At 33.8% G+C, this 19,508-nt stretch overlaps 1 protein-coding gene and 2 long non-coding RNA genes across 4 annotated transcripts; 1 reads left to right on the forward strand and 2 right to left on the reverse strand.

Moving 5' to 3' along the window:
* Positions 1 to 8,795: 8,795 nt before the first annotated feature.
* Positions 8,796 to 11,561, forward strand: LOC125269544. The gene is made up of 3 exons (XR_007185148.1): positions 8,796 to 10,057; positions 10,995 to 11,138; positions 11,337 to 11,561. It is a non-coding gene; the product is annotated as an uncharacterized LOC125269544 (long non-coding RNA).
* Positions 11,562 to 12,847: 1,286 nt separating this feature from the next.
* On the reverse strand, positions 12,848 to 14,621 carry LOC125269545. 2 transcript variants are annotated; one of them, XR_007185150.1, is made up of 3 exons: positions 14,406 to 14,621; positions 13,325 to 13,468; positions 12,848 to 13,126 (listed from the first exon to the last, which is right to left on the reverse strand). It is a non-coding gene; the product is annotated as an uncharacterized LOC125269545 (long non-coding RNA). The 2 variants fall into 2 exon arrangements; XR_007185149.1 differs by having other exon boundaries at positions 13,325 to 14,418.
* Positions 14,622 to 17,688: 3,067 nt separating this feature from the next.
* LOC125269457 (erythroblast NAD(P)(+)--arginine ADP-ribosyltransferase-like) lies at positions 17,689 to 19,052 on the reverse strand. The gene is made up of 3 exons (XM_048192366.1): positions 18,977 to 19,052; positions 18,688 to 18,784; positions 17,689 to 18,610 (listed from the first exon to the last, which is right to left on the reverse strand). Exons 2-3 carry the CDS (start codon positions 18,733 to 18,735, stop codon positions 17,864 to 17,866), a joined length of 795 nt encoding a protein of 264 aa, XP_048048323.1. The 5' UTR covers positions 18,736 to 18,784; positions 18,977 to 19,052; the 3' UTR covers positions 17,689 to 17,863.
* Positions 19,053 to 19,508: the final 456 nt, after the last annotated feature.

The following is a 19,508-nucleotide window of genomic DNA, read 5'->3' on the forward strand; positions in this document are numbered from 1 at the left end:
TTTATTATTCTTGGAAAATTTTTCTTGCATTAAAACAGATTTTTGAAAACACTACCAAACTTTTTCATATTTCATAAGGAATTGTGTAATTTCTTCTTTTCTTTGAAATTAATGAAGAAAAAGAATGCTGTAATCCTCTATAATTTGATAGAGGATCTCGATCTTGCAGAGGACCCTTAGTGTGTTCTGTTATTTTTTATTTATTTTTTTATTTTTTATTTTTTTAATATAATCATTTGTTCTTTGTCGGATGCTTGTCTGTTGTCTAAGAAATTTTATACTTTGTATCAGGCCATTTGTGGTTGTTAAATTCTTTGTTCAATAAAGTTCTGCAAAAAAAAAAAAAAAACTCAGGCCAATAGGGGCTGGCTGCAGCCGTACGTGCAAGTGGAGCTCCACTCAAGAGCGGAAATACGTCACCTCCACTAGTGGAGCGGCCGAGCGGATATACGTCAGCTAATCTTCACGCATAATAGAGTGCCCCAGGGATGACGCGTTTTTGTAGGCCAACCCGGAAGTTAGCAGCGCACGGGTTCCCTCGACTGAAAGCCTATTCATTTTTCCCATAGACTTTTGGAAAATCGCAGAAAATAAGCTCTGTGTTTAACAAAGGGTTATGACACTTACACGTTTTGTCTATAAAGATAATCTTTACAAGTTAACACAACATTTATAGATTTTGAAACCTAAATAAAGTCGTCAGATATAAAAGGCTAACAGTAGGCTATAAATGGACTACAGCACACCATGGTCGCGGATCAACGTTGTCACCACCAAGCTTCCTCAAACTTTATTTAAGTTTATGGGAAAAATGAATAGCTTTCAGTCGAGGGAACCCGTGCGCTGCTAACTTCTGGGTTGGCCTACAAAAACGCGTCATCCCTGGGGCACTCTATAAGGAAGTAGTTGAAATAATCGTATATAATATAATAATCGTATCGAAGCGGTATATACTTTGTTGAATTGAAGGTGTTGAATACTTTTTTCCCCCTAGCAATTTAAACTGGACTTTAAAACATAGCAGTAGGTTTAAAATCCATTTTTAAAGGCCTCTATTTTTTTTTAAACATTTTTATTATTATTAAACAACATACAGGGGATACATGAAATAGATTTGAAACAAAATACAAAAAAGGATGTATAAACAAGCAAGACAAAATATTTAACAAATGTCTAAGACCAAAAATTATTTATATATATATATATATATATATAGAGAGAGAGAGAGAGAGAGAGAGAGAGAGAGTCCATCTCCTTTGACTGTTTCCTACATCAAAAACAGAACATTAATCATTTCAAAAATAAATGTGGTATTGTTTCATGATTAGAATTACAGAATGTGCATTGTGAAGAAATGTCCAATTTAAATTTAGAATTACAGAATGTGCATTGTGAAGAAATGTCCAATTTAAATTTAGAAAGAAAAGTTACATGGATAGTAATTATGAAGAATTTTATAGTAAAGTTCTTTCATCTTGTTAGGTAACAAAAATTTATTGATACCAGACCATACTTTAATAGTGGAAAGGTAAGGATAATTTATTTTCCATTTAAAAAAAGCTTTTGGGTGACAGCTGAACTTCTTAATAAGGATTCTTCTCATCCAAAAATTGTTACATTTAACGTTACAGAGCTCCAGACCTCCAATTGACAATTTGGGTACTTCACATTTTGCTACTCTGTAACTACAATATGCCCTAACTAGATATAACAGTTTGGGTGAGATAGATTTAATAACCCAATCACAAATTTTAGATGAGGTATCCAGTTCAAACATTACTGTAAATTCAGAATAGGAAAAGAAGTTACCTTCCCTTTTTAACAAATCTAAAATAAAAGTTACACCTTTGTCAAAAATATATTTTTTTCCCCACGCAGCACATTCTGATTATTCCATATGATACTTCTATGGGGGGAAAAGTTGTGGCAGAAGGCAAGCTTACAGGCTTCCAAGGCTTGCTTATGAAAATTGGCAAGCTTGATTGGGAGTTTGCTGCCTCTGCTATTTGTTCATGTTTGTTTTTTGACCAAACAGTTCAACTACCAATGTAACATTCCATACATTTTAGAAAGTACACATTATGTTTGTGATATTTAGCAGTGAACATTAAATAAAACATTAAATTGCTTTATATTACAATTTTAAATTATGAATAATTTGAGTCTTAATTAGAATTTTGTATTTAAAGTAAAATCACATATAAATTAACCACAGTAAAATAAGAATAATTTCCACAATTTAACAGTTTTAATTGATACTGCAATCCAGCAATGACACACACCACAGATTTGATAATGCACATACACATGCTACAACGTGGGGAAACAGGACAGAACTAAATGAGAAGGCTCCCCCTCACAGCCTGTATCCACCATAGAATCACTTCAGCTTCGCGCATGAAAATAGCTGCACCCAATTCACTCAAATGAGTGTGGAGCGACGGGAAGAGGAAGAGAGAAAGAGAACACTAAATTTGAACTATGCCTGCAAAATATCCTTTGAAGCCCTTGATATCTTTGCTGGGAGTGTAGGCACCTTTAAAATGTAAAACATAAAAAACAGATTGCTTATGAAACAGCTACTCATTTATACATGGTGCTTTCATTACTTTTCAACAAAATATTACCAAAGTGCTACGTCTCCTTTTCCTGGGGACACGAAAGACAGGCGGCAGACTACCATCCCCCATCTCCCTGCCTTCCAATGTAAAATGGGCAAATCTTCGACCATGTCTGTAATTGACATTGACCAAATATTTTCATCATGCTTTCCCACTTCGATAGTAATATCTATTAATGTGCTACTTTTCATTTCACAAACCATACCCCTCAATCCCAAGGTTCTCCAGCAAAACCTTGCACCACCACCTCCTCAGATATGGCATGTCGGACTGAAGATAAGAAAAGTTGTAATGTAACTCACCACAATTAACAAACATTTTCATGTCAACACTAAGACTGCACTTACAGTGGTGAAATCAAATGCTAGTAGTAATTACCCTGGACAGTCAAAAAATGATTGATTACTTTGACCTTTGACCTTTGACCTATGAACTTGACCTCTCCCCTCCCCCACGGGACCACCCAAATATTATCCCATCCCCCCATAGTTGACCTCTGTATGAACTCCATGACCTTGGGGTTATGGAATTTAAATGGCGATTGACCTTTGACATGGGTTTTGAATATGTCCATTGATTCTCAGCATTTTGAAATATCTATGGTATTGACTTGCAGGTCATTTGTAGGGTGGATGATGGATGATTTTTGAACTTTGACGCCATATCTGAAGTCGTGATGGATGATTTTTGAACTTTGATGTCATGTTGGAATTCCTGATGGTGATTTTAAAGGCTGAAGGGTCACATGTGTTGAGCAGACATCCGCATTCCAGCACATAGTCTGTGTAATCAACAAAAATAAGATTTTAATGAAGAAACAGTCAGATCAAAATAACAAAAGAATAAACATGGTATATTTAATACAATCGATAAAACGTGGATAAAAGATAAATCACATCTCCAAAATATTATTTACATCTCCAAAATATTATAACATGCTGAAATAATGACCGTTACTAAATTTACAGAGACTAGTTATTATATTTAAATATAAAACCATGTAAAAAGTTTTCCTCCAGCAATGATGTTGGGTTAACAATTGCTTTTAGTTTGAAATCTAAATTTTAAAAATGTGTTCATATTAGTAAAGGAATATTTAGTTTAACAAAAAAGGGAATTTGAACATGTTCAGTCATGTTCCATGTAAAACATGCATACATGGTTGTTTTCGTTTTTTCTGTATAATCTGTCCCCATGTATCGTAGTAAACGTTTTCATTTTTCATATTTTCAAAAATATCATTTAGTATAATTTTAAAAGGTGTTTTGCAAATGGGGGATACATTTTGGCAAGTAAAAAAAAATCTAAAAACATTTTGCTTTTAGTTTATACTGAAATCTAAAAATCTCTCACTGACTCTCTCTCTCTCTCTCTCTCTCTCTCTCTCTCTCACACACACACACACACACACACACACACACACACACACTTTTCAAAAGTGAAAAACTTTCTGTTCTTTGAATGAAGATGGTAATAAATAAAAGTATAACGATGTTAATAATAACAAACAGTTATCACTGTAAAGCTTCTTCGACACAATCTGCATTGTAAAAAGCACTATATACAGTAAATAAAGGCGACTTGACTAAATTTAGTGACACCAATTATTATAGTTTTATAATAAAATAAAATTAAATGAAAATTCAAATAAGTGAAAATAAAAATCTTACAGTTTTCAGTGAGCAGGGAAAAGTGTTCCTTCTTGATGTCCTTAACACTAAATGATTTTCTCATTGTCTCTCCAAGTGACTTGCAACAAAGCATGATAGTGTCAGTGACAGAGGGGGAGAGCAATGGTTAGTGGGGGGTGGATGAAACAATATTTTGTTCAAGCTAACTTTTATTTTCAAAGCATAAATATAGAAGTTTAAATTACATCTTTTAAAATTAAACAACTGTTCAAATTAAATCATTTTAGTTTTTTAAATTACATTTTTAAAAGTCTTAATAAATCAAACATTTGACATTTTATTATCAGGGTATGAGTAAAAATATATGGGTCTTGCAAACCATCTCTCACATTGTGTAACATTTTCAATAATTCAATATGAAAATCACCCAGCATTTTCAGAGAGAAACAATGATTTCATTCAGACCCTGTGATGCCTCAGGTTAGTTCTATAAAAGTAACTTGTCTCTATTTTAATATCAAATGATTCTAAATATAAATAATATCAAATATGTTGCTAAAAATTAATAAATAATAATTAATAATTAACAATTAAACAATTGAAATATAGGCTAAATTAATAAAAAAAATAAAAAAATAAATAAAAAAACTTACATTTTCAGAGTGCCAAAGTAGGTCCTTTTGCAATGAAAATAAATGAGTAAAAATAAAACAAAAAGCATTAATAAAATAAAATAATTCATAAAACACCCCCAGATCCTCCCAGGAACAAACTCCAGTGTGAATGAGAGATGGGAGGGTGGAGTCAGGCAGATGAGTCTCTGTCACAGTGCGTGTTAAGACCGCTAACTCTATTCCTGAGTGAATGTTTTGCACTTAATTCATTCTTAAAAGTTTTAAAATAGTCTTTTTAAATTAAAATATTGTTTAAATTAAATCTTTAAAGATTTAATAAATAATCAAATATTGTTCTTAAAAGTCTACAGTATCGGGATAACATCCGATGCCAATGGTAGAAATTATTTGCTTAAATTTAACCTAAAGTATACTTTTTATTAAACAACATCTGTACATAGTCATCTTAGATCTTATTTCTCAAAGATTCAATCAGAAGGGTTAGGGTTAAGTTTTTGAGGAAACAGCTTGTTAAAAACAGAGTGTTAACTAGAAATATTTAATTTGAATTGAATTAAAAAATACAAACATGAAAGTATCTGTGTGTTTGATGACTCGCAGATGCAACTTGCACGTCCCTGTACAAATGAGGACTCAACTTTGCTCTTATTTAGCTTAAGTTGCATCTTTGAGAAGATCACTATGCATTTTCAGAGAGGGATCCTCAACAATCATTAATGATGGCCTCAGGATATAGGCTGATGAGGTGATTTACAGATCAGTCACTTCTCTGTGCTGTGCCTGTATGTTACCACCTCTTGAGCATCCTTTGGGGGGAGATGACACTAGCAGGACACATGCCCCTTGACCCCCAACAATTTCGCATGGGTGTTAAACACCCTACAAGTAGTCATTTATTTCAACTGTGTTATTTACAAAACAGCATTTTTCAATCGAGTGAATCTACACATCTGAGGTCTTTCAGAGACATGACTTCAGGATCGCGCAGCACGTAACAGTGGGTCTCTTGAGAATATTTAATTGTGCTTAAAAACCAAAGATCAGGCCAAATCCTCTACATGACAATGTCCACATCAGACTCTGTACTTGAAAATATCTTTGCTGTTAAATATTAAAAACCTCACATGTAAACTTATATTTTTTAAGCCTCTTCGATCTATATTATTTACTTTTCTTATTTCTATAAAGTTTCAATTCCTAGTAAATATCCAGTAAAAAGATTATAAAACAAAACAATAATGTTGACAAATATTTTTACTGCGATGTTTTTAACAAATAGGGATTACAAACAGTTCCTCACACAATGAAACCATTAAGGATAGCCAAAGGCTCATGACAAAGACACATTACTATGTAAGATATGTACGATAGTTTTACCAATAGTTTTTAAAAAAAAGATAATATTGTTTTAAAGTTTAAATAAAAAGTTAAAAGCAAGCGTATCTTCATGTGTTCTGACACAATTTTTACTTTATAAAATTTGCGGTTGTTATTTCTAGGCTCATGATACTTTTATTGGCCTGATAAATATAAAGTTAATCCATGATGAAACAAGAGAATCACGCTACCAAATACGTTTGATACAATATTTTAAGAAAAAGGGGTGATTTTAAAATACAACTAAACCAGATTATATTTTTCTTTTGACATGCATTTAGGCAAAAATGATTTTCCCCAGTGGTGTTGGAACAGGACTTATTTTTTAAAGTTTCAGACATGATAATCATGCGATACAAGCATTCGGATGAAGCTTCATATTAAACAAAAAAAGAATATGGCATTTTCACTTGTATTCAGCACGTATTTTTCAACATGTATTATACAAAATCTGCACACCATTTTCTGAAAAGGTTTTAGTAATGCTTTAGATCAGAATCTAGATTTTAGCAACCAACATGACATTAAATAGTTGTACCAGTGTACAAGGGTGTCTAAACTGTTTATAACAATTTGAATATTGAATAAAGTTTACTGAATATAGCTTACTATTGAATATAGCTTACTGACATTGCCTATGCCCCTACAGATAAAAGCCAAAGACACAATGCAAAGACACAAATCAATGAGAATATTTTATACAGAAATTATATTTTCAGAAATTCAAAGGGCTCGGTTACAAAGAAAATAAATTGATAGATCTTGTAGTGCAATTATCCATCTCTTCTATGGGGGTTTGCGTGAAGCATTGACACGGAAAGTAAATCTGGCTGTTTGCGCTTGAAACGATTACGTCTGAGACATATCTAACCATTGCACTGAAAGCTATGATTTCATCCAGTTTGAGATGGGTAAACAAAGTTACACACTGTAGTAAAAGTTATAGATACATCTCAAACAACATCTTTGTACAATTTTGTACAAATTGAGTGAACACAATAAATTAGCACATCTAAATTCAAGAGGCCTAGTAACTAAGAAAGCAGCGACATCATGTAAGAAAAGTGTCATACTGCATGCAGAAGTCCACTCTTGATTTATTGTGATAGGCATTTTTACCCCCTTCACTGGTCTTAGTCACATTATAAAGACTAACAAGATCGCTGATAGCATTTTATCTGTCGGTCTGTATATGTTTTTAGCCGAATACTCCGAATAGTTTTTGCAATTCGTCACATGTGTGATGAACACAGGCCATTCATTTACGCATCTTTTAGATGTATGACTGAACCTTTGACAAAACCAATTCTGTTTAAAGTGTTTAACGAATCATTTCTTTCAACACCCCAGCCTAACATTAAAGAATACGTGCAAATATTATAGTATAGATTTTTGTTAGAGTCTATGCCACACTGTTGAAATGCAAGCTCATTTGAGAACTATAGCATTGCATACCCTTGTAAAGAAGAAATTCAAACAATCAGTATACAGGTATTATATAATTTACCATGTGTGTACGACATATAAGATACAATTAGCTATAATGTAAACATAATACAGAAAAGCTCTCTTCTGATCTATTGCAAAAGATTGTAAATGCCATTTTTTCCCACTCTCAGTCTATCACCCTGCTTCCAATTTTGGTTAATTTATCATTTGTTAATTTTGTTAAAATACAGTTTTAGATGAAGACTGCTCTCTGAGTTTGGTCAAAAATGAACTTTCACTGTTTCACTCAAACCACCCTTGTTCACATTACTTAAAAAACTCATGTAACTACATGAACGTAATTTAACTGCGTTGTTTCTACTAAAATTGAGTATTGTCAGCTTTACTTAGTAAGTGTTTGTTCAGTCAACTTAACATTGCTGTGTGAAACGCACACATTATTGTTGACATAACTAACTGTGCAGTGGATTCGTAGTTCCCAGCATGCTTTGCAAGGGACTGTATTAGGAGAGTAAATTTAGGGATTAAAGTGTTATTTTATGTGTTTTTCAGTAAAGGGAAAGATGTTGTTAGTTTATGTTAGTGTTTAATGTTCAGTTATGTTGGCCATTTAGAGGAGTTTCCGTAATGTTTTTGAGTTTTTGTGGTTACCATCATGCAGAAGAGTGTCGCCTGTGTTTAGGCTGTGCGCGCTCATATACACATGCTTATAGGATGAAATTCCTGCTCTCAATTCAATTGAGTTTGTTCAATGAGTTATTTTTTGAGTGCGTTTTGGGGTGAGGGGCTGCATTCTGATATGTTGTATCCTTTTTATTTAAATGATTATTCAAAAAAAAAAATGTGTTCACCTTACGTAATCAACATAACATTATTAAGTAAACTGCATATATAAATATTATGTAACAGTGACATTCAAATGATTTGTATTTACTCAAAGAAAGTTTGTCAGCTTTATTTGAATTTCTTTTGTTCGTTCAACTAAATAGTTTTTTGTACAAATTACTCAATATTGGTGCGTGGAACCACTTGACATTTATTTTTTAAGTAAATCCAACAATTCATTTTTTTGAGTTTACAGCTAGTATTTATGAAAATGAATGAAAACATGAGAGCTGTAGTACCGACGTTCTTTTTGATGTTCTGATCTCATCTTTCTGGTCTGTCTGCGGTCAAAGGACACATCATTTTAAACTTTAAACAAGTCTCGCTGTTTTTCTGGTACATTCTGTTACATACTATTACACTTAGTTACAGCATGTTACAGCTGTGAAAAAATATTGCCTCTGTACTCTAAACAAGACTTCAATAAAAAATAACTTGATTAGTTATTTTAAGTGAAAGGTTAGTTGATTCAGGCCATTTTACGATCAAAATTGTTTAACATCTCTTAATTTTTAATATATGCTCCTGCTTAAATATTACTTGTTTTCATTTACAAAGAGGTCAGACAAAATATCTTTTTTTTATATATAAAATATTTTTTTTATATATATATTTGTAAATACATTGAAATAACTGTAACCATACAAATATCAGCTATGAATAACTAAAACAAAGCCTAACAACATGCACACATGACTCTAACTCTTTCACAAACCAGACTGACCCCAGGTATGGATATCTCAAATACCCAACTCACAATAGTTAGATATCTTGGCGCTACCGTTCTTGTCCTCATAAATTTTATGCTTCTTTCCCATTTTATTCACTTTTTTTTTTTAAATACAGTGTTTTAACATGTACATTCTTTTTGTCTGTAATTTTAATTTTAAACGTATTTATTTTCCATTACCGTTTTACCCATTACTGTTTCACCCATTCCATCTTGTCCGAAAATCAGTGCTTTCTACACATTTAGGTGTAATGCGATGTTGAAATTGCACTCTCGCTGTTCTCTGCATCTCTTTTTTCGTACCATTTAATTGATTTAATAAAAAGGTGGTGTAACCACACTCTTACTCATTTTATGTAGTCTACTGTATTATATTTTACCGTATAGAATGCGGAGCAAAGATCTTTGAAACATTGTAGCCTGTAAAACATTTTAATGACTTTAAACGCCATATATAGACGTTTTACCCTCCAGGGGTTAGACACAGAGGGTGTTCACATTCTCTCTACACTGTAATGAATTGCTGTAAAAATTACAGCAATATTTTACAGCCGCTGGCTGTATTTTGATAATACAGCATATTGCTGTAAACTGCAATGCATTCCGGGGGCGTGGCGGTTTAAATCAAATTTACAGAATATTGCTGTAAATTTCAAATATACAGAGGCATTGTGGGATCTTCAACGGTCGAGATTCGTGTAGCAGCAAGAGGATTGACTTACAACTGTGGTAAGTGACTTATTATTTCATTTTCCCCCTCAGTCTTTGGTAACTATATGTATGTATCTACATTCGCGATTCATATTGGTAACGTTAACCCCGGATTGACGCATCCTCCGTCCGCGGGGCGCGAAGCAGACTTGCGCGGGGTTCTTCCTCATCGCGGTCGCGGTAAGATCTCACACATTCCCCGGCGCTATAGGATATAATTCGGCTATGGGCCAAAATTTAATAATTACAAAAAGTTGGAATTCACGGGAACTTCGTGTTCATCAGCACACTTGGTTGTGATTATTTTATGGCGGAAATCACATTTGTACAGGCAGACAGTCATCCGTTAACAAGGGCCGAAACGAAAAAGCCTCGCAAGTCGCAACGCGATCAGGCCGCTCACGGAGGATGTGTCACGCAAAATGGTGCTGCTTCATGCTGTTAACATAACCAATGTGATGCATTTGTGGACATTTGCTAACTTAAGGTAATGCAAACACTTTAACATCTCTGTTTGATAAGGTTTGCCTTGTACTATAGTTAATTTATTACCATACCAAAACGAAATCTTTTTTAACTTGAAATGAAATGTGCTATTTACAATATGTGTGTTTGTTGACACTTGAACAAACTGATCATCGTGTACCTGCCTTTTAGATATTCATTTTATATCCATTGAGGCCTTTAACACTGTGTTTCTCAACTAGATTAGACATTTATTTTTTAGGTTGAATGTTTTAGATGTCTCTCTGTTTGATGCTGGCAAACAAATTAGTTAAATAAGGTGTTTTGATTAGTGGGACATCTAAAACTTTCTGGGAGGTAGGTCTTCAGGACTGGAGTTGTGATAGCTACTGCTCTACCACTTGGTACAATTTCCAAAACATGATTACATGCCTCAAAAGCTAAAACCAATCTGAAATGTCTGTTTCCTGACCCTTTATGCACTTCGTAGGTATTTATCCGGAGAGAGGAACAAAGACGAAAGGAAAAGTGCCATCTAACAAGCCAGACAGTTCAGAAGAAACGGGTTGCGGTCAACCTACATGTTGCCACTCTTCAGTGCAAAGTGATAGATTTTCAGTGGAATTTCTGAAATGTAAGAAATACACACACACCAAGATCGATTTTTCCTTTTATTATACACTGTTATTATTCTATATCTGTATCTGACTGTATCTATCGTCCCTCTATCTGTCACTGACTGTATCTGTCAACCCTCTATCAGTCTCTGAAAGTATTATTATGTTTAATATATCTAATGTATTGTCCTCTTTGTTCCTTTCAATATTTCTAGCCTCTCTTTGAATCCTGGGATGGAACATCATCTGGAGCATTTTTGATCACAAGTTTGTTGGACTTGTTGTTTGGCCATGTTGGTCTGTTCATAAAGTGATGAAAGTGATCTGGTTTTTAAGAAATGTTTTTATATGACCATGTTGCTCAAGTTATAGTTATAACGCAGTTTGCATATTTCTTTGTGTGAAGGGCCATGATGGCCAATAAGTAATTTAAAAATGTTTTCATGACAATTTTATGTCCATTTAAAAAATAAAATGATTTTCTAAATAAAAAATAAATTCGAAATACACTTTTTATGGCATTTTTCATGTAAATTTGAAAGTTACATATTACATTTTGACCTCAAAATTATTACTATTATTTTTTTGTGAATTAAGTTATACATTACACAACACTTCATGCAGTTCAAATTTGTTTAAAGCTTATGCAGTTAATAGTTTAAATTTATAATTCAGCTGCCAGTCATTAAGTGAGCAATAGGGAAAATATTGTATACTGCATTTTACATATTCTTTAAATGTAGCAAATACACACATTCAAGTAGTTTAATGTGAAAAATACAGCTTTTTAATAAATGTGTGTATTTGCTATTTAAAGAAGTATGTTAAAGGGATAGTTCACCCAAAAATGAAAATGTGATGTTTATCTGCTTACCCCCAGCGCATCCAAGATGTAGATGTCTTTGTTTCTTCAGTAGAACACAAATGATGATTTTTAACTCCAAACGCTGCCGTCTGTCAGTGGTACAATGCAAGTCAGCGGGAACTTGGACTATAAAAGTAAATAAAACACGACAGACAAATCCAAACGAAACCCTGCGGCTCGTGACGACACATTGATGTCTTAAGACACGAAACGATCGGTTTGTGTGAGAAACCGAACAGTATTTATATCATTTTTTACCTCTAATACACCACTATGTCCAACTGTGTTCAGCACTCGATTCGTGAGGTCTGATCGCGCTCCGACAACGACAGTGATGTCTCACGTACATACTTCAATGAGTGCTAAACATCACTGTCGTTGTCAGAGCGCGATCAGACCTCACTAATCGAGTCATCATCAAAAATCATCATTTGTGTTCTACTGAAGAAACAAAGACATCTACATCTTGGATGCGCTGGGGGTAAGCAGATAAACATCACATTTTCATTTTTGGGTGAACTATCCCTTTAACATACTTCTTTAAATAGCAAATACACACATTTATTAAAAAGCTGTATTTTTCACATTAAACTACTTGAATGTGTGTATTTGCTACATTTAAAGAATATGTAAAATGCAGTATACAATATTTTCCCTATTGCTCACTTAATGACTGGCAGCTGAATTATAAATTTAAACTATTAACTGCATAAGCTTTAAACAAATTTGAACTGCATGAAGTGTTGTGTAATGTATAACTTAATTCACAAAAAAATAATAGTAATAATTTTGAGGTCAAAATGTAATATGTAACTTTCAAATTTACATGAAAAATGCCATAAAAAGTGTATTTCGAATTTATTTTTTATTTAGAAAATCATTTTATTTTTTAAATGGACATAAAATTGTCATGAAAACATTTTTAAATTACTTATTGGCCATCATGGCCCTTCACACAAAGAAATATGCAAACTGCGTTATAACTATAACTTGAGCAACATGGTCATATAAAAACATTTCTTAAAAACCAGATCACTTTCATCACTTTATGAACAGACCAACATGGCCAAACAACAAGTCCAACAAACTTGTGATCAAAAATGCTCCAGATGATGTTCCATCCCAGGATTCAAAGAGAGGCTAGAAATATTGAAAGGAACAAAGAGGACAATACATTAGATATATTAAACATAATAATACTTTCAGAGACTGATAGAGGGATGACAGATACAGTCAGTGACAGATAGAGGGACGATAGATACAGTCAGATACAGATATAGAATAATAACAGTGTATAATAAAAGGAAAAATCGATCTTGGTGTGTGTGTATTTCTTACATTTCAGAAATTCCACTGAAAATCTATCACTTTGCACTGAAGAGTGGCAACATGTAGGTTGACCGCAACCCGTTTCTTCTGAACTGTCTGGCTTGTTAGATGGCACTTTTCCTTTCGTCTTTGTTCCTCTCTCCGGATAAATACCTACGAAGTGCATAAAGGGTCAGGAAACAGACATTTCAGATTGGTTTTAGCTTTTGAGGCATGTAATCATGTTTTGGAAATTGTACCAAGTGGTAGAGCAGTAGCTATCACAACTCCAGTCCTGAAGACCTACCTCCCAGAAAGTTTTAGATGTCCCACTAATCAAAACACCTTATTTAACTAATTTGTTTGCCAGCATCAAACAGAGAGACATCTAAAACATTCAACCTAAAAAATAAATGTCTAATCTAGTTGAGAAACACAGTGTTAAAGGCCTCAATGGATATAAAATGAATATCTAAAAGGCAGGTACACGATGATCAGTTTGTTCAAGTGTCAACAAACACACATATTGTAAATAGCACATTTCATTTCAAGTTAAAAAAGATTTCGTTTTGGTATGGTAATAAATTAACTATAGTACAAGGCAAACCTTATCAAACAGAGATGTTAAAGTGTTTGCATTACCTTAAGTTAGCAAATGTCCACAAATGCATCACATTGGTTATGTTAACAGCATGAAGCAGCACCATTTTGCGTGACACATCCTCCGTGAGCGGCCTGATCGCGTTGCGACTTGCGAGGCTTTTTCGTTTCGGCCCGTGTTAACAGATGACTGTCTGCCTGTACAAATGTGATTTCCGCCATAAAATAATCACAACCAAGTGTGCTGATGAACACGAAGTTCCCGTGAATTCCAACTGTTTGTAATTATTAAATTTTGGCCCATAGCCGAATTATATCCTATAGCGCCGGGGAATGTGTGAGATCTTACCGCGACCGCGATGAGGAAGAACCCCGCGCAAGTCTGCTTCGCGCCCCGCGGACGGAGGATGCGTCAATCCGGGGTTAACGTTACCAATATGAATCGCGAATGTAGATACATACATATAGTTACCAAAGACTGAGGGGGAAAATGAAATAATAAGTCACTTACCACAGTTGTAAGTCAATCCTCTTGCTGCTACACGAATCTCGACCGTTGAAGATCCCACAATGCCTCTGTATATTTGAAATTTACAGCAATATTCTGTAAATTTGATTTAAACCGCCACGCCCCCGGAATGCATTGCAGTTTACAGCAATATGCTGTATTATCAAAATACAGCCAGCGGCTGTAAAATATTGCTGTAATTTTTACAGCAATTCATTACAGTGCACATGTTATATTGCACACTATAAACACAATCAAAGCTTAAAAAAAACACGAAAAACGGGACCTTTAAATGGGTGTTGGTTTATCATATTACTTAACACTTGAGCTACAACTAAAAAAAAGAAATGCAGAAATTGGACATCCCTGACGGATGCCTTGGTTTATTTCAAATCTGGGAGATGTTCCATTAGCAAGTTTAATAGAGCTATTACTACCATAGTACATAGTTTTTACACTTGAAATATTGTCCAAAACCAAAGAGTTTTAGGGAATCAAATATAAACTTATGGCTTACTGTATCAAAAGCTTTTCTAAAATCTAGAAAAAGTATTAAACGGTCTCTATTTAGTAAATTGCTATATTGTACTAAATCAATAACTAAACAAATATTAGAGGATATATGACATCCTTTCATAAATCCACATTGAGCTTCATCAATTATCTCATTTAAGGCATTTTTCATACGTTTTGCAAAAAACTGCTGCCATTATTTTATAATCATTATTTAATAATGAGATAGGTTGCCAATTTTCTAGTAATAATATCTTTTTGAGGTTTAGGGATCAAGGTGATGACACTCTGTCTAAGTGATGTAGGTAAGGATCCTTTGTTGATGGCTTCTTCATATACCGCTAAGAGGAATTTAGATTCCTGATATATATATATATATATATATATAAATATAATCTCTCAGGGGGGGTTCCTCCTCAAAAAAAAATAGGATGAGAAAATAAATCATATGTCATATAAAACAACACAAATATTACAAATCATGACATTAAAAAGAGCATAAGTCATGCATATTTCTTAAGGAACACTGCCCAACAGCGACACCCACAGGTAAAGTTACAGCAGGAGTCGTGCCTCCCTTTGGTCTCATAGGAAACCATAGAAAACCATCAGACCCCCGGCGTGTGGTGGGTTTTGTGGGGGTAATTGAGAATGAATGGGGGAAAGTCACGTGAGAGGAGGCAATGTCTCCATCGCGCTATGATTGGATGTAATTGGTTATGATTGGATATGATTTGTTTGTGCGATAAATCCTGCCTTTTGTTGACGTGCGCGTTCTCCGCATCAGTTTAAATGAACAAATGATGGCGTCAATAGGAAGTAAGTAAGTAAGTAAACAGATCACATATCACTGCTTTATGTCACGTCAAAATCAAACTTGAAACGGGCTGAAATCATGATGACTGCTGTTTTTTTTTTTTTAGTGCAATCAGCCTGGTGAAATTAAAAATACAATTCGTGTCTGTGACAGACGGTGTTTACGGAGCATGACTGATGATCCAAAATAGCCTAAGATGACAATCACAAAGAAAAACATCAATACACAAATAAAATATATTGTTTAAATTATTATTGCCTTTAGTTATTATTTTGGAATGAATGTAGTAAATGCTTCAAATCACTAACTTGATGAGACTGACTTGGTTTTGATAAATAGAACATTACATTGTTAATGTAAAATTACAAAATTGAATTGTATTTGGTTTCTTTTTTTCTTTTTTGATGTAATGTAATGTTCATTTAACAAGAAAGATGTGTCAATGTTAAGAGTAATGCATGAATTTACATTGATTCATAAATAAATAAATGTGCCTCCTCATTTCAGAACACAACTGCACACCACTGATATATATCTATAATTTAGATATATATCAAATTATAAAAATTATATATATATATATATATATATATATATATATATATATTTTTTTTTTATGCTCCCATTGAGATCTATTTTTTGGATTACATTTTTAACTTTTTTAAAGCTAAAAGACAAAAAAAAATGAGACTTCATATCAAGATCTGATTCATACTTCAAGATATGATTATCTTGGCCTTCCTGATGGACTTATGCATCATCTTCAATTACACCACCTTACATCTTCAGACATAAACTAAATTTAGGAATATTTTGGGGTGCATTACCTTTCAAAAATAAAACAAATCCACTGCATCCTCAGTGGCTCAGATGTTAGAAGAAAATGAAGACTCCTATGTTCACTCTTACATCCAACAACAGAACACCATTCACACACTGCCAACACACATTTATTAAAAATGTGTAAAAATTAAAATTTTGCATAATAAGTGCCCTTTAAGCTTCTTTTACAGCTGTCATTTATTTTTGCAATTAATTATATCTTTAATTTTGCACTACTTTATTTTTATTTTGCAATTATTTATTTTTGTTTGCAAAACTTCTTTTTTCTCAACACTTTATTTTTCTTTTGCAATACTTTCTTTATGTATTTATTTATTTTTGTAAATATATCTTTATAAGATGACAGCAGCTCTATCAGTGCCAGAAAATGGTTTATGGAAATGGTAATATAAACCTCCCAGTGTCCTGCAGAGTTTAGATGCAACCTGCTGCACCACAAGCAGTCTTGAAGACCTTGATTGGCAAGTTCGGGCCTCCAAGAAAAGAGGCTGCCTCCGAAAGCTATATTATATTACATTTCAACAAAAAGTATATTCCTCCAAGAGAATTAAATATATAATTAGGAAATATGTTTCTTCATAAAATCTATCACCCACTGAATTTTGAAAGTGTCATTAAGTGTACTATAATCTAAGACCTCAAGCCCAGCTTGCTCTTGGTGTTACAAATTACTTCCTTTTTTAAATAACGTGGCCTTATCTAATTATAAAGATGCATATACATATTTAGACATACCTTCCGCCTTTGACAATATTACCCTCCCAATTATTGATATATCCCCCATTAACCTCATTACATTTCTTTTTTGTTTTCTTAATTAGCTAAAATGAACTTCTCCATCTTGAAACTCCTCTAACAAGACGGATCATGTGGGCTCCACACAGACTTGTCACATTAACTAGTGCAACATCTATTTATGATGAAAAATTGCTACAATCATAAAATGTTTTGTTTATCAAAATTTATGAGAAGAAAAAAGATGCTTGAGAGATTTATTTGGTTGACAGAAGAAGTTTACATTGTAACATCAGACAAATGCTGCGCTTCAATAAAACAAGACAATAAAGGCTCAGTAACAGCCAGGAAATATGCAGTAACTACAGATTATCTAAACACATAAGAAAATAATGTTAAAATTAGCACAACATTAAAGAAAGCAACTGTTTGATGCGATTGTACAGTTCAGATCACTTATTTTCCCAGAGCTGGACACAGTGTCACACCAGAGATGTTTATCATATTTTTGGTCCTGAACTGATGCACATCATGTAAAATCAAAGCACTTTGTTCAGGGAATAGTTATGGTCTTGGTTGGTTCATTGAATAGAGCACAGTTCAGGTCACTTCTTATTCCAGAGCTTTTCAATGTGTACACAGTCTCACACCAGAGATCTGGCTCATCCGTTCTTGTCTTGACAGCAGTGACCTTAAACTTCTCATAAGGAGGAATCAGCACCTCTTCCTCATAAGTATACGTAGAATATTTTGTCACATTAGCACCTTCACAAGTGTGGATTTCAAAACAAGATACACGTCCAAATTCTTTTGCTCTTTCACGATCAAGAGAGGATGATGCAAATGAGCCAAAACGAACGTCTTCAAAAACATTACCATTAAAGCCAGATTTTGTACCACGAAAAGTATCAAAGCATCTATTTTGTTTTTTCTTCAGAATCTGTATCGCTTCTGTTAACAGAAAGTGAAGTGAATACCATTTGTATGTCATTCCTTTGTAATTTTGTTTGCCAGTACGAGTGTCACCATTGAATTTACTATATAAGTCATTATCAGTATACACACGTATGGCAATTTTATGTGTTCTTTTTAGTTTGCTCAAAATATTCCATCTACTGATTTTATTTTCAGCTTTTATCCAAGCCTCTCTAAAAATCTCTGAGTTTTCTTTTTCCTTCTTCAGATATTCTTTCTCCACCAGATCTGCCATTTTCTCTCCACAGCCGTAATACAGGTCATCAACAGAGTCCGGTGCCATATCCAATGGATATGTTGTTTCTTCAACAGCAATTCTGTGATCCTGCAGCAACACGAATCAAAAATGATCACATCTTCAGTATTAATGTCTGCAATATTCATACCAGAACACAAGCTTACCTGTCTTAGAACAGCTAAAAAGAGAAGAGCTTCAATGATCAGCAGCATCTTGATTTAGTCAATCCCTCAGATCTAGTGAACTAATGAAGAACAGATGCTGAAACACAACCAGAAACAGCATCTATAATTCAAAATATAATGGAAAGGAATATGCACATTTTTGTACAATTAAACTGTGTTCACCAGTTTCTTAATACAAGTTAAATTCATATACGTTCTGACAAGAAGTTTTTGAAATAATCACTGATGAAAGTGTTATATTGACCTTGTTCTTTAATAACAAACTTACCCGAGAATAATCTTATCTCTTTTTGTCAGACGAGAGGAGAAGATCAGAAAAGTCATTCACTCACAGCCGGACGACAACTACGCTTCAAACTAAGAGATGAGGAACATGCCTTTATATGATGCATCAAGGTCATGTAAATAGGTCACATGTTTATTACCTGAGAAGATCTGGTCAATGTGTGGTTTCTCACCAGACACATTCCTGTCTGTCTAAGATGATATCTAAGACCAATTTTTTCCAACCTGATCTCCTCAGATCGTAGGTAGATGATGGTTTACACTTTAATTTGGGGAACACATATTAATTTTCCACACTCCACAGGCGCCGCATGCAATGTTTTTGTCAGGAGTCAGGAGTAACAACTGCAGATTATGAGTTACCTGCGGTGAGTCCGATATAATGAATCCACTAACACGACACAGCGAATGCCGGTGGTAAACACTCATTTTCCAATACTCGTGCACGAGTTTTGGGAGGCGTTCCCTCGAAATGAGCTGTGAAGGAGGGGGGTTGTTCTTACGCATGCGCTCAT

Source organism: Megalobrama amblycephala, linkage group LG6 (genome assembly GCF_018812025.1).
Source record: "Megalobrama amblycephala isolate DHTTF-2021 linkage group LG6, ASM1881202v1, whole genome shotgun sequence".
NCBI classification, from domain to species: domain Eukaryota; kingdom Metazoa; phylum Chordata; class Actinopteri; order Cypriniformes; family Xenocyprididae; genus Megalobrama; species Megalobrama amblycephala.